The 12,402-nt window shown below is 35.3% G+C and overlaps 1 protein-coding gene across 6 annotated transcripts; it reads left to right on the plus strand.

The window, feature by feature from the left end:
• Positions 1-317: 317 nt before the first annotated feature.
• On the plus strand, positions 318-8,097 carry LOC114285523 (nucleobase-ascorbate transporter 6). Of its 6 annotated transcripts, none has more exons than XM_028228566.2 (16): positions 318-601; positions 692-874; positions 1,001-1,156; positions 3,379-3,476; positions 3,590-3,763; positions 4,259-4,359; positions 5,091-5,166; positions 5,309-5,368; positions 5,500-5,684; positions 5,936-6,032; positions 6,307-6,393; positions 6,635-6,693; positions 6,799-6,890; positions 7,026-7,103; positions 7,209-7,369; positions 7,622-8,097. In XM_028228566.2, the coding sequence occupies exons 3-16, from the start codon at positions 1,066-1,068 to the stop codon at positions 7,838-7,840; spliced, it is 1,578 nt and encodes a 525-aa protein (XP_028084367.1). In that variant the 5' UTR covers positions 318-601; positions 692-874; positions 1,001-1,065; the 3' UTR covers positions 7,841-8,097. The 6 variants fall into 6 exon arrangements, with proteins under 6 accessions (XP_028084367.1, XP_028084368.1, XP_082765817.1 ...); XM_028228567.2 differs by having other exon boundaries at positions 692-759; XM_082909691.1 differs by having other exon boundaries at positions 321-546.
• Positions 8,098-12,402: the final 4,305 nt, after the last annotated feature.

Raw genomic sequence — 12,402 nt, forward strand, 5'->3', positions numbered from 1 at the left:
TCACAAGAAATAATTCATATTTTAAGCAAATTTCAAAAGTGCATTTGTAATTTATCCAAAAAAATAAAAAAAAAATTATATAATCCAAAATAAATTAAAAACTGAAAAATAATTTTTAACCATATTTCCAAAATTCTCCTAACTAACTTAGTTATAAAGATTCTTCATGTCTTGTTTTTACTTGGATTAGAATAGAAAAGTTAGGGATTATGAAAATTTTTTCATAAAATAATCATAAAAAAATTATGACTCTTAAATTATCTTAATTAGTGTGTAATATTTTATTTTAAGTGTAATCTAAATATTACAAAAATTTCATTGCATGACTGGGTTTAGAAACAGATTCTGTCTTGTTTTTACTTTGTTTAGAGACAGAAGAAAACAGAGAATGAGATGAAACTTGAAAAGGGCTCTCAGTTTATCTCCTTCTCTTGCTCACTCTGTTACAGACTGTTGTTTCTAGACTTTGGTTTTTGGGCTGTACCACATCTAAAAGTCTCTTTTACATCCCCTCTTATCCTACCCCTTTTGGTGGACTTTTATGGGGTAGGGTCTTTTGATTTTTTGACAACAATGCACTCCACTTGATTTTGCTTACAAGGTTGTTTTCAATTTTCTTGCAATAATTAACCATCAGTAAGCTTGTACTATAGTCACAGTACTCATTTTGTGCTTTTATTCTTATTTACAGTCCCATTCCCATATATATAGTGGGCAGGACGCGTGGGTTGTTCCATTCTTGTCTGTTTTCATATCTCAGTGAGTGAACTTTCTGTGTGCTCAAAATCTTCAGCGTTTCTTCAATTTTCTATGAGTTTCTGAGAGATTCGCGATCTGGGTTGTTTGCAGATTTGGGTTTTGAAGTGTATTTTGGGTACTCTTTTAGTTCATGTCTCAGTGATTGAGCTTTCTGGGTGCTCAGAATTCTGAGCATATCTTCAAATTTTTTTAACCATTTCCATGGGTTTCTGAAAGATTTTGTGATTTGGGTTGTTTGCAGATTTGGGGATTTGAAGTGTTTGGGGATTCAGTGTATTTTGGGTAATCTTTTAGAGAGGGAAAGTCATGGCAGCAAAGTCAGCTGAGCCATCACCACACCCACCGAAGGAACAACTTCTCGGTCTTTCCTACTGCATTACTAGTCCACCCCCATGGCGTAAGTCTCTAAAATCCTTTTTTATTTTAATTTTATCTTTATATATTTAGATTCTCTATGTGTTTTTATTAATTTTCTTGTCTAGTTTTACTTCAAATTGTTATAGATATGTATAAGAAGTTATACTAGCTACTACCTCTGGATTCTAATTCTCAGAATCTAGTTGATTGCTTTTCTTAAAAAAGTCTAATTCTTTTTGTTAATCTTTGCATATGTATTCTCTCTGTATCTTATTGTTGAATATACTGTAACATTTTTCTTTCTTTATTAGAATCCCTAGCACTTATTGGAAAAAGTACCCAAGCACAATTATAAGCCCTATAAAAAATCTTACTTTTACATTTTTGTTTCTTTAAAAGTTCCATATATAGATGATTTATCTGCCTCTCATTAAATTTGTTTATGTACAAAATTACCATTACATTTTCTTCTGCCGTGCTTTAAATTTTGGGCAGTGCTACTTCCCACAAATTTCTCTCACAAAATCATACCGTCAACAATTTCTTACCGGTAAGAATTCGCCACTATAGAGTGAGTGAGTTAGGCACTACATTAGACACGGTGCTTTTGTGGAAGAAATTTGTGGGGATGGATCATTTTCCTTAATTTTCCTTAATTTTTTTTTATGTTTTTTGTTTTTTGTTTTTTTATAAAATTGCTAAGAAACACAGATATATAAGAGACATAATATGGACACGTTGAAATGGCAATTTTCAAAACATAAGATATGACACGAAAAAACACGACAAATATGTACTAGATATGTACACACCCAATTAGTGTGTTGAAAATCAATCAGTTGAATATAGAAGGAGAAAAAAAGCAGAGAAAATAAAAAAATAAAACAACTGAAAAGGGTATCATAATTTGAAATTCAAAATCAAAATGAGTAGTAATTAAAATCCACTTCGCATAGAGAAGAGCGAATGCTTATTTATTTATTTATTTTTATGGCAGAGGCTTCAAGACACCAATTAGGGTGTTGCCTTTATATAATAGTATATGGTATATAGTAAATAGTATAGTATAGTATAGTATATATATATATATTAATAATATTAATAATATTTTTGTTTTTAACTTTTTATGTTACAATTACATTTATATTTTATTATATCATAATAGTAATAAAATAAATTTTCACATTATGCATTGAAAAAAGAAGCGTGGACTGTTTAGGTTTTAAGTAATGGCTCTTATGTTATTTTCTTCAAACTTGTGATGCATCTCATGTGCCTAGTGATTTTTTTTTTTTTTTTTTTTTTTTCAACTGTCCAATCTGTATTCGATTCTAAATTTTTTTTAAAAATATAGGACACATTTCAATGGGTGTTTGACACATGTTGAGAGTGTCTGACCAGTATCAGTAAAAAACCCTGATTATATATTTCACTTTAGTACTAAACCACAATCCTGGTGAAATTCACAACTGTTTACAAATATGAAACTAAGAAAATGCATTGCTTTGATAAAATCTTACATTGGGAAATATTTATACAATAATTTGTGAACAATTCTAGATTTCTTTCAAGAAAATCATGCAACTAAGAGGATCTGTTATTGTTTTGAACTATTTAAATTTATGTGTATATATATTTTATTGTACCAACAATGGATGGAATTTATGTTAGTGCCACGGAAGATCACTAATACTAGGTAGTAGCTAATTTTTATTCCTAAATCAAATTTGGTTCCATTAAAAAACATAATATGAATGACCACATTGTTATATGTAATTAATACGAAGATAAAAATGGGTATATAAAATGCTGAACGTAAGTGGAAATATTTAGAACTAGGACTCCATTGTCTTAGCAAATTTTTATTGGATTCAATGGGCCTCGGAAAGAAAAAATAGGACATATTTGTACTTTTCCTTATTCTTTTTTGTATCTCTATTGTGCATTGACTTGACTCAATTCACATGTGGTAAACTTTGGATTCTATCGATTTTAACTTTATTACAGCCATTTCAAATTGGCTAAATGATCCTTGTTAAATTTAATGGTAATGGGTCAATCTACATCTGACTTCTTTTCTTGTCAGAGTTTAGTAAATTTCATATAACATTCTGTCTAATTTCCTATTTGGTCAAAAAGCTTAGAGTTTTTCTTTCTTCTTCTTCTTCTTTTGTTGTTGTTGTAATTTTATAGTTCCAAGCCTTTGCTTAACATTATGGGGTTCACCTAATTTTTCAAATTTGTGGTGCATTTCTGATGCAGCTGAGGCTATCCTCCTTGGGTTTCAACATTATTTGGTGATGCTTGGCACAGTAGTTATCATTCCTACTGCTCTTGTTCCTCAAATGGGGGGAGGGAATGTAGGTCCTAACAGTGAAAAATATACATTTCGTGATGGTTTCTTTTGCCTTGGTTTTGTCACAGTAACTGATGTTCAATAATCTAATTGAAACGTCATTTTCTGTTCTTCTAGGAGGAGAAAGCAAAGGTTATCCAGACACTACTCCTTGTTGCTGGATTGAACACATTACTGCAGACATTTTTTGGGAGTAGATTGCCTGTTGTGATTGGAGGGTCGTATACGTTTGTTGCAGCCACAATTTCAATTATCCTTTCTAGTCGATTCAACAATTACGACCCTCTAACGGTTTGTGATCTAGATCAAATGCTGTTGTATTTGGTGGTGTATGCATGGCACATTGAATTTTGTGTTTAACATATGATGGTATTTAAACACAAAAACACATAATTAGCATTGGTGCATTTTATGTTCTTGCAAAGTTCTTTCGCCATATCTGCATTTCTAGAAAGCTCTCTCTCTCTGTCTCACACACACACACATGCGTGCACAAGGAACATGACTTACTTTCCCATTAAGGATAGGGTCCATAATACTTGTGCCCGCAAAATATTTCCATTTTCACCTAAACAACAGTGCAGCTGGATGCTAAATTTCATGCACAATAGCTAAGTACATGTGTTCTTTTCATTACACGCCCTTTTGGTCTACGTACTAACACATACAAAGGAGAGAATTCAAAAGAAGGGAATAAAGGATGAGAGAAATTGCAAGTTCAAATGCTAGATTAAACTTGTTTATATTTGGTTCTAACCATGTCATCAATTTTTATTGCCACGTCAGAAATTCAAAAGGACAATGCGGGCAATCCAGGGTGCACTCATTGTTGCTTCAACCCTTCAAATTGTTCTGGGTTTCAGTGGTCTTTGGCGTAATGTAACGAGGTTGGTTCATAATCTACAAAAATGCATGAAATTGTAGACTATGCTAGAATACTTAGCCGACTTAAACTCTTTTTGGTTTTTGCTTACTTGTAATTACAATAACTAGCTGGTTTGGACTTCTTTTGCTCCTGGCATTATATCGATTAACGATGTAGAATATCAGAGTGAGTGTTCTAATAATATCTTTCCTGTTGGTTTTATTGTGGTTGGTTTGCATTAGTTAATTGCTCCGAGTCATTCTGATATCTGAAGCGTAGATTTTTTTCATTATGTGTAGCTTCTTTTGTTTGTACTTGTATGATCCAGTCTCTGCTCTGACTGAACAGCTGGAAATCTGAATACTCTGTTTGAGCACATCTAGTGAAATGTCCCAATTCCATGTTGATGGCGCAACTCTTGACTATTTGGAAGCTCATTATTGGATTTGGAAACCTAGAATGAAGCCCTTGGGTCCAAAGGCATTTCTGTCTTATAAATGTAATTGGTAGAATATTAATATTCGTATTTACTTAGATAATATTAGTATGGGATGTGCATTTTGTTTCCCAAATAACATTAGTCTAGTTTCTTAATTAAATTAGGGTTTTGACCTTTAGGCTTTTGGATTGTAATGGTCAGCTTTGAGTCAATATTATGGAGAGTATTTTAGGTTGTGGCTGTTTGTAAGTTTTCTCCCTCTTCTCCCTATTTTGTTCTTCATAACATGCATTTTTTTTTTTTTTTTCCTTCAGGTTTTTGAGTCCACTCTCAGCTGTTCCTTTGGTTGCTCTTGCTGGTTATGGGCTCTATGAGTTTGGCTTTCCTGGGGTAGGTATACTCTTACTGCTCTTCAATGGATCATGGATTCGTGGGTTTTACTCTGTGTGTACTCTTCATATGTGCATTTGTGTTCTTTCTGATTTGTCATTGTATTGATGTGTGGATGTCAACTGTTGACTTTGTTGTCTAGGTTGCTAAATGCATTGAAATTGGACTACCGCATCTTATCATTTTAGTTTTTCTCTCACAGGTAAGGTCCTTTGTTGCATTACTAAAATTTTAGTCTTACTTATAATAACCACTTTCCTCTCTTTCTCGCTTATATTCGAAGTATTTTAAAGCTGTCTACTAAAATCATTCAAAATTTCATTTGGTCTGCAGTATCTGCCCCATGCAATACGCAGTGGAAAAAATGTCTTTGAACGCTTTGCTGTAATATTTTCAGTGGCACTTGTATGGATTTATGCTTACCTACTCACTGTAGGTGGGGCCTATAATGGTAAACCACCAAAAACACAGGCGAGCTGTCGTACCGATCGTTCTGGACTTATTGATGGTGCTCCTTGGTAAGCATGTGTGTCCCTGTTACTTGTTGGTTAGCTTAGCATTTATTCATTAATACATGTAAGAATGATGTTTAAAGTCCATGATTGGGCCTATTGTTGTTATATTCTTGAACTTTGTAATTTATTCAATGAGGTTGTGGCAAGAAACTTGTGCTACTGCATCATATGGTCCTGTGCTATGGCTCTGTGTGGTGGGATAGATAACATGTGAAGAGCGTTCCTTATTTTGGTACTGGTGTTTCCATTGGCAGGATAAGCATTCCATATCCCTTTCAATGGGGACCACCTTCGTTTGATGCGGGTGAAGCCTTTGCCATGATGGTTACTTCATTTGTTGCTCTTGTAGAGGTTTGTTTCTCCTCTTGATGGAATAAACTGATGACCGAAGTGCATTCTCATTGCCATTGTTATGTTGATATACTTTTTGATGACTTATTGGTGGGGAAACTCAACTATTTTTGGTCAAAGGCTTGAAAACAGCATAAAATTCGATATTTTTTTGAGCAGGCAGACACATTTTTGATGTCCCTTTATTTCGAACTAAAGTTTCATCTTTTAGGTACTTCTGTTTATAATTCCTTACAAATAGCTTACTTCAATATTTTTTTAATGATATAAGCAGTCCACTGGTGGCTTTATTGCTGTGTCAAGATATGCAAGTGCAACGTATGTGCCTCCTGCTGTTCTCAGCCGTGGTGTTGGTTGGCAGGTAAATTGAAAACTTGTTGCTTTCTTTTTAGTGGTATGATTACACTTAAGAATATGTGTTTAAGATTCCCAATTTGTCCTATGATTTTCTCTAGTGTTGAAGCTTTGCGAGGATGGTCCCTATATTAGCCAAGTTTCTCTGTTTTGCTGTCTAAAACAACAAATTGAAATTTCCCAAACTTCTTTCAGGTGAACATTGAATGCCAGTAAGCTTTGAACTAATTGTTCATTTATTGTCTCAGGGAATTGGTATTTTGCTCTCTGGGTTGTTTGGAACTGTGAATGGATCCTCCGTGTCTATGTAAGACACCAACAACAAAAACCTTTATAATTCATTAGCATTTCTAATTGTATTTATATCAATCGAGACAGGACATAATAATGATTTTTCTTGGTTTAACTGCAGTGAGAATGCTGGTCTTTTAGGTTTGACTCGTGTTGGCAGTAGAAGGGTTGTGCAAATATCTGCTGGCTTCATGATTTTCTTTTCCATTCTTGGTGAGTTGTTTGCAGATAAGGTTTTGAATAACATAAATTAATTTCCATTATCGATCTACTTTTTTGTTAATCTACTTTTTTGTTAATTTCTATGAATATTATTTTGTTAATTGTCAATCAAATCCACTTGTTTAGGAAAATTTGGAGCAGTCTTTGCCTCAATTCCAGCACCAATTGTTGCTTCTTTATATTGCCTTCTCTTTGCTTATGTCGGTAAGTGTCAATGGTGCAACTAGTTAGCTACCAGACATTCTCAAAATCTGATTTTATGATCCGTTTTAGTGAATGGGTATCTTTGGTTTCATCATGAACCTGCAGGTTCAGTAGGTTTAAGTTTCCTTCAGTTCTGCAATCTCAACAGCTTCAGAACAATATTTATATTGGGCTTCTCCATCTTTTTGGGCTTGTCTATACCCCAGTACTTCAACGAGTACACGGCAATTAATGGACGCGGCCCAGTTCACACAGGCGCAAGATGGGTATGCAGAGAACACCAAAAACTTTGAATCTTTATGCTTTCTTAGTTTTTGCTAGAATTGTGTTGTGATTGTAGTTTGGCCTTTGGCTTTTTTAGCTTTTAAAATCTGAAAAAACTGATGTGTTTGAGAAGTTGCTAAAAAAGCTGACTAGCTATTTAGCTTTTTTATTTGATGGCAAGCAGACTTTTGGCACATCCCAAATGGAGTTGTGAACTCCACTGACAAAAAATGTTGTCTGTCTTTTTTTGGCAGTTCAATGATATGATTAACGTTCCGTTCTCATCAGAAGCACTTGTTGCGGGCATTGTGGCATATTTCCTGGACATCACGATACACAAGAAAGACAGTTCAATAAGGAAAGACAGGGGTAGGCATTGGTGGGACAAATTCCAGTCCATCGACACTGATTCAAGAAGTCAGGAATTCTATGCCCTGCCCTTCAAACTCCACAAATATTTCCCATCATTCTAACTAACTGCACATCACCGATCCACAAAGGCAGTAATGAAATCTTGCATATTAATGGGACAAACTATCACATAATGTTCTTTCTCATGTGTATCATCTTGTTATATTACATGCTAAAACACTATAATTTGTCTCTTCCTTCACTGGACGATGATGATGCCTTAGGGCATTTGTTTGTTTTGTTTATTTTCCTTGTAAATCCAATGGATGATATATATATATATATATATGGACTTGTTTCCTCTTATGTTCTGTACAAATCTTCAGTCCCACATCCACATATTCAATGTATGCCATTTTAGTTGGTATGTTGAGGAACTCATCAGATGTACATCTTCATTCTACTTGATCTATTGCACTTTTTCAGGGATGTTGTGTCTATATTTCTCCAAGTTGATTTTTATAGCATATTGAGTTGTAAATTTGGAGGCCTTTGAAGTGATTCCAAATAAGTGAAAACTAACAAATTGTTAGCTCTAGATTGCAAATATGTGAATAAACTGATTTAACAGATAGGAGTTGAACACTTGGCTTTCAACATGGAGGAGATTTTCAAAACATCTGTATAATCTGTCAACAAAATAGAGCATATATATATAATGCAGATATTAGACTCTCATCAATTCTCTAATTTTGTTAGTACTTTTTACTTCACCAAAACCGGCTCTTATTTCGTTTGGAAATTAGTATTTTTCAGTAATTTTTTTATTTTTTTGCAAAACACGTAAAAAAAAATAAAGATACTGTTTTGACTTTCTGTATTGGCCTTTTGACTTTTTGACTAAATTAAGTTGTTCTCAAACAAGATTAAAGAATAAAGCACGGTAGGTGTTGGCTACACATTTTGTGCTAGCTAATGACAATTCGACGCGTGGCAAAGTAAGGGTAATATGGGGAGACCAGGTAGGTCTTTGATCCTGATCATACACGTGGCAGTCACTATTGGTTGTTATAAGATCTAAGTAGTAGCGGATCAATAAAGAGACACATGGTGACGTGGCTTCAACGGTTGCTCATATTCAAATTCGAATATAAGGGGGAAGCCTAACTGCAAGCGAAGGCATAGTGGAACTACTTATAAGGTGGCATGATCAGCGATTATGGAGGAGCAGTTCGACGGTTTGAAATACAATTCGACGGTTATCTTCGGAAAGTATAAATAGCAGGAAGGACTTCAGAGAAAGGAACGAAGAAAAGATCTGAAGAATTACCTTACATATTCCAGTTTTATTTCCTGTTCTTTATATCTCTGTACTTTAAGTTCCTGCACTGCACTTCATTTGTAGGAGTAGTTTTCAAGTATATTGCTGCTGTAATTCTCTACGGAACTAAGATCATTGTAAGTTTCTCATACTAATGAAATACTTCAGTTTCTTTAACTGTTCTTATGCTCAAGTTTTCTAAAGTCAAATTACCAGTAAGCCACCAGTAAAAGTCCTCTTTATTGAGGCTGAAAGAACCATAACACAATCGTTTGAATAATTGGTTGGCAATTACAATTCTGTAAGGACTGATTGATCCTTGCTGGCACGCTCATAATTACAAAAGTAACCTTCGAAAGCCAAAAAGTCAACAGTAGGGTAGTTTCTGGTATGTCAGTCATTATCTTATTGTTTTCTTTTTATTTCTTTTTATTTTTAAAATTTTCTTGGGTGCAAAAGCAGGATATCTAAACCTTGGTTTGAGGAAAAGCTCCACGACCCCTGTGGAGTGGGTATTACCCCGGTGGAGGTCCCTACATTTGGATTGGGTTAAATTTAATTACCAATTGGTTACTTTGAAGGGTTAAATTTAATTACCAATTGGTTACTTTGAAGTCAGGGCTTGCGAAAGTTATGATGTGCCATGGAGCTTCATTTTTCTCATTCAAAAAAAAAAAAAAATCTTGGTTTGAGGCTGCACCTCTAGCTAGGAAAGTTGCATCTAGGGCAATTTGTGGATAATATCCTCCCTAGGGTTTTTTTTTACAATACACCATATGAAAGTTACGATAATTTGTAGTGTTGATATGACAAATGTTATAAATAAATTATTTTTAGTTATTAAGAAAAGAAACACAATGAGTTATTACTAAACACTACTTGTACATAATCAGAGATCTCTTCGGTTATAATTAAAATAATAATCACAATAGGTTATAATAATTAACTCTACAAACACAACAAGTCATAACCAAGTTACTAAAATGGGTCATAACCAACACTACTTGATGCATAACCAATGACTTTTTCCATATAATCAACATAACAATTTCAATAAGTCGTAACTAAATTATAATTAACACCATAATAAATAATTATAACAAACACTACAATCGATCATAATTAAGGACCACAAAAGTCATAACTGGACTGATAAACATTTTTTTTAAAGTGTGTATTATTAAATTTTCCGTTGTGGTGGTTTAAAACATCTATTACAGTGGGGTTTATCTATTAGTCATGACTCTATGACATCCAACCTAAAATGAATTTCCTTTCATTTGCTCCCCCAAAACAAACAAAAAAACAAAAAAAACAAAAGAAAAAAAAAAAAAGGGCCCCAACTCTCCCAATGATATAACAAACAATATCAATTAATTAACTCTCTTCAAACTCTTCTTATTCCTTTTAAAATTATTTGCCACTTCATTGGGGGATGGAGCATTGCTAAAAAAAAAAAAAATACATCAGAATCATTGTATATAAAATGTGAAGACAACTAACTTATTGAGAATCTTGCATTATATAAAGGGCACTTATGAGCCAGTTCTATTAACCAAACTTATTGATAAATTATCACTACAAATTTATTGATTAGAGTGATAAATTTATCATTGTAAATTTATTTATTAATATCCACAATCCTTACTTATTTTCACTCACTCACTTATAAGAATCTATCATCCTCTGCCACATATACAAAGAATAAGAGAGACTGATAAATTTATCACTGAAAAACAAATTTGAATCTGAAACAATGGAGACGGGATGACGGTGATATGGTGGTTGTGTAGATTGGCGATGGTAAAGTATATGTGGGGATATATTTTCTGAGTACCAACACGTGGCCAAGGTGACGCCGACGTGTCAGCCGAGGTGCCACGTGTCCTGGTCGTGACGCCGAGGTGATCTCGGATAAGCCGAGGTTATCTCCGAAGATATTGGAATCCGGGATAAGCGGATAAGGGACAAGAGTCCTAGAATGAGGAAGAAACTCAGCCTGGATAAGGATAAAGCTCTTAGGGAGTTTATCTTTATTTATTGAAGAGTCCAAAATAAGCACGAAACTAAAGTCCATTGAAGCAAGTCTTCTATTGGGACTAAGATTGAATCAACTATAAAAGAGAGGCACCCCTATGGGTCTAAGGTACGCAATTTACATTCTGAATAGTGAGTTAAGTAATTTTGCTATCTTTGAGAGATAACTGACTTGATCGTCAGAGTGCCCCCAGGTGGACGAACCACCGCCAGAATCTCTTCTTTCTATTGTAGGACATTCGGGCTTAATCTATTCTGCCAGTCCTCTCCAACTAAGTACTAAGTTGGCAGTGTGGTCGGAAATTGACACCCACAATTTGGCCGTCTATGGAAAAGAAAGAAGGATAGATGGCCAGCGACGGACATAAGGATAAGGTTAGGGACGAAATTCCTACTGGGAACAGTAAACACGTTGACCCTAACATGGAGGAAGATGGTTGCAACGAGGAGACTCAGGACCAGAATCACGGCAAGAAAGACGTCGGCCAGGAGGGTGACGTACCAAAGAAATCGGATCGAAGCGGGTATTACAATGAGGACAACATCTAGGTATGGAAAGATAGATGCCTGCGAAGGGACGAAGAGGTGAAAGAGATAGCGAACAAATTGGCAGACCTGCAATTGGTCATCAATTTTATGATGCAAAACAACGTCATGAAGCCACCATTCCCCCTGCAGGACATGCCGATTCCAGTGGCCAATGCCTAGAAGGGAGGGCAAAAACAATCCCTGTAGCCCCCTAGCGCACCAGGAGCGAAAAACACTCTCATCGGCCTTCAAGGGAGATCGGGCGAGGAGAGTCGAGGAGGGAAGAATCTCGAAGGACACATCGTACCAAGGAGGCAGATCCCAAAGAACATCGGCATGTTCAAAGGCAGGAGTTGTGCTTCAACACAACTAATGAAGAAAGATCGAAAAGGGCTCACAACGAAGCTGAGAGTAGTGCACCGAAAAGACTGAAGTTAGGAGACAGCCGAGCTCCTGGGCGGACCAAAGAGGACTTGAGAGATTACCTCAAGAGGAAGCAACAAAATGCCGAGGTAACGTCCCCTGTTAAGCCGAGAACAACATTCTCGGTAGAGTTGGACAAATTTGAAGCTCCGAAAAGATTCAGTATGCCGAGGTTCCAAATATACGATGGTAAGTCGGACCCCAACTTTCACGTCGGATTATACCTGAACTCGATGGCATTATACACTGGGAACGAGCCATTGCTCTGCAAGGTGTTCCCTTCATCCTTCGAGGAGATTGCATCAGATTGGTTTCACAAATTACCGAAAGAAAGTGTGAAGACCTGGGAAGGCCTGGCCGAGATATTTGTGGCCA

This window comes from Camellia sinensis, chromosome 15 (assembly GCF_055761805.1).
Source record: "Camellia sinensis isolate YWXY chromosome 15, ASM5576180v1, whole genome shotgun sequence".
Taxonomy (NCBI): domain Eukaryota; kingdom Viridiplantae; phylum Streptophyta; class Magnoliopsida; order Ericales; family Theaceae; genus Camellia; species Camellia sinensis.

What these genes read in the sequence shown, in the direction of transcription:
- LOC114285523 (XM_028228566.2), top strand. Translation starts at nt 1,066, where the DNA reads ATGGCAGCAAAGTCAGCTGAGCCATCACCACACCCACCGAAGGAACAA. An exon ending in TACTAGTCCACCCCCATGGC is followed by an intron (nt 1,157 to 3,378) that starts GTAAGTCTCTAA and finishes TTTCTGATGCAG; the next exon opens with CTGAGGCTATCCTCCTTGGG. An exon ending in ATGAGTTTGGCTTTCCTGGG is followed by an intron (nt 5,167 to 5,308) that starts GTAGGTATACTC and finishes TTTGTTGTCTAG; the next exon opens with GTTGCTAAATGCATTGAAAT.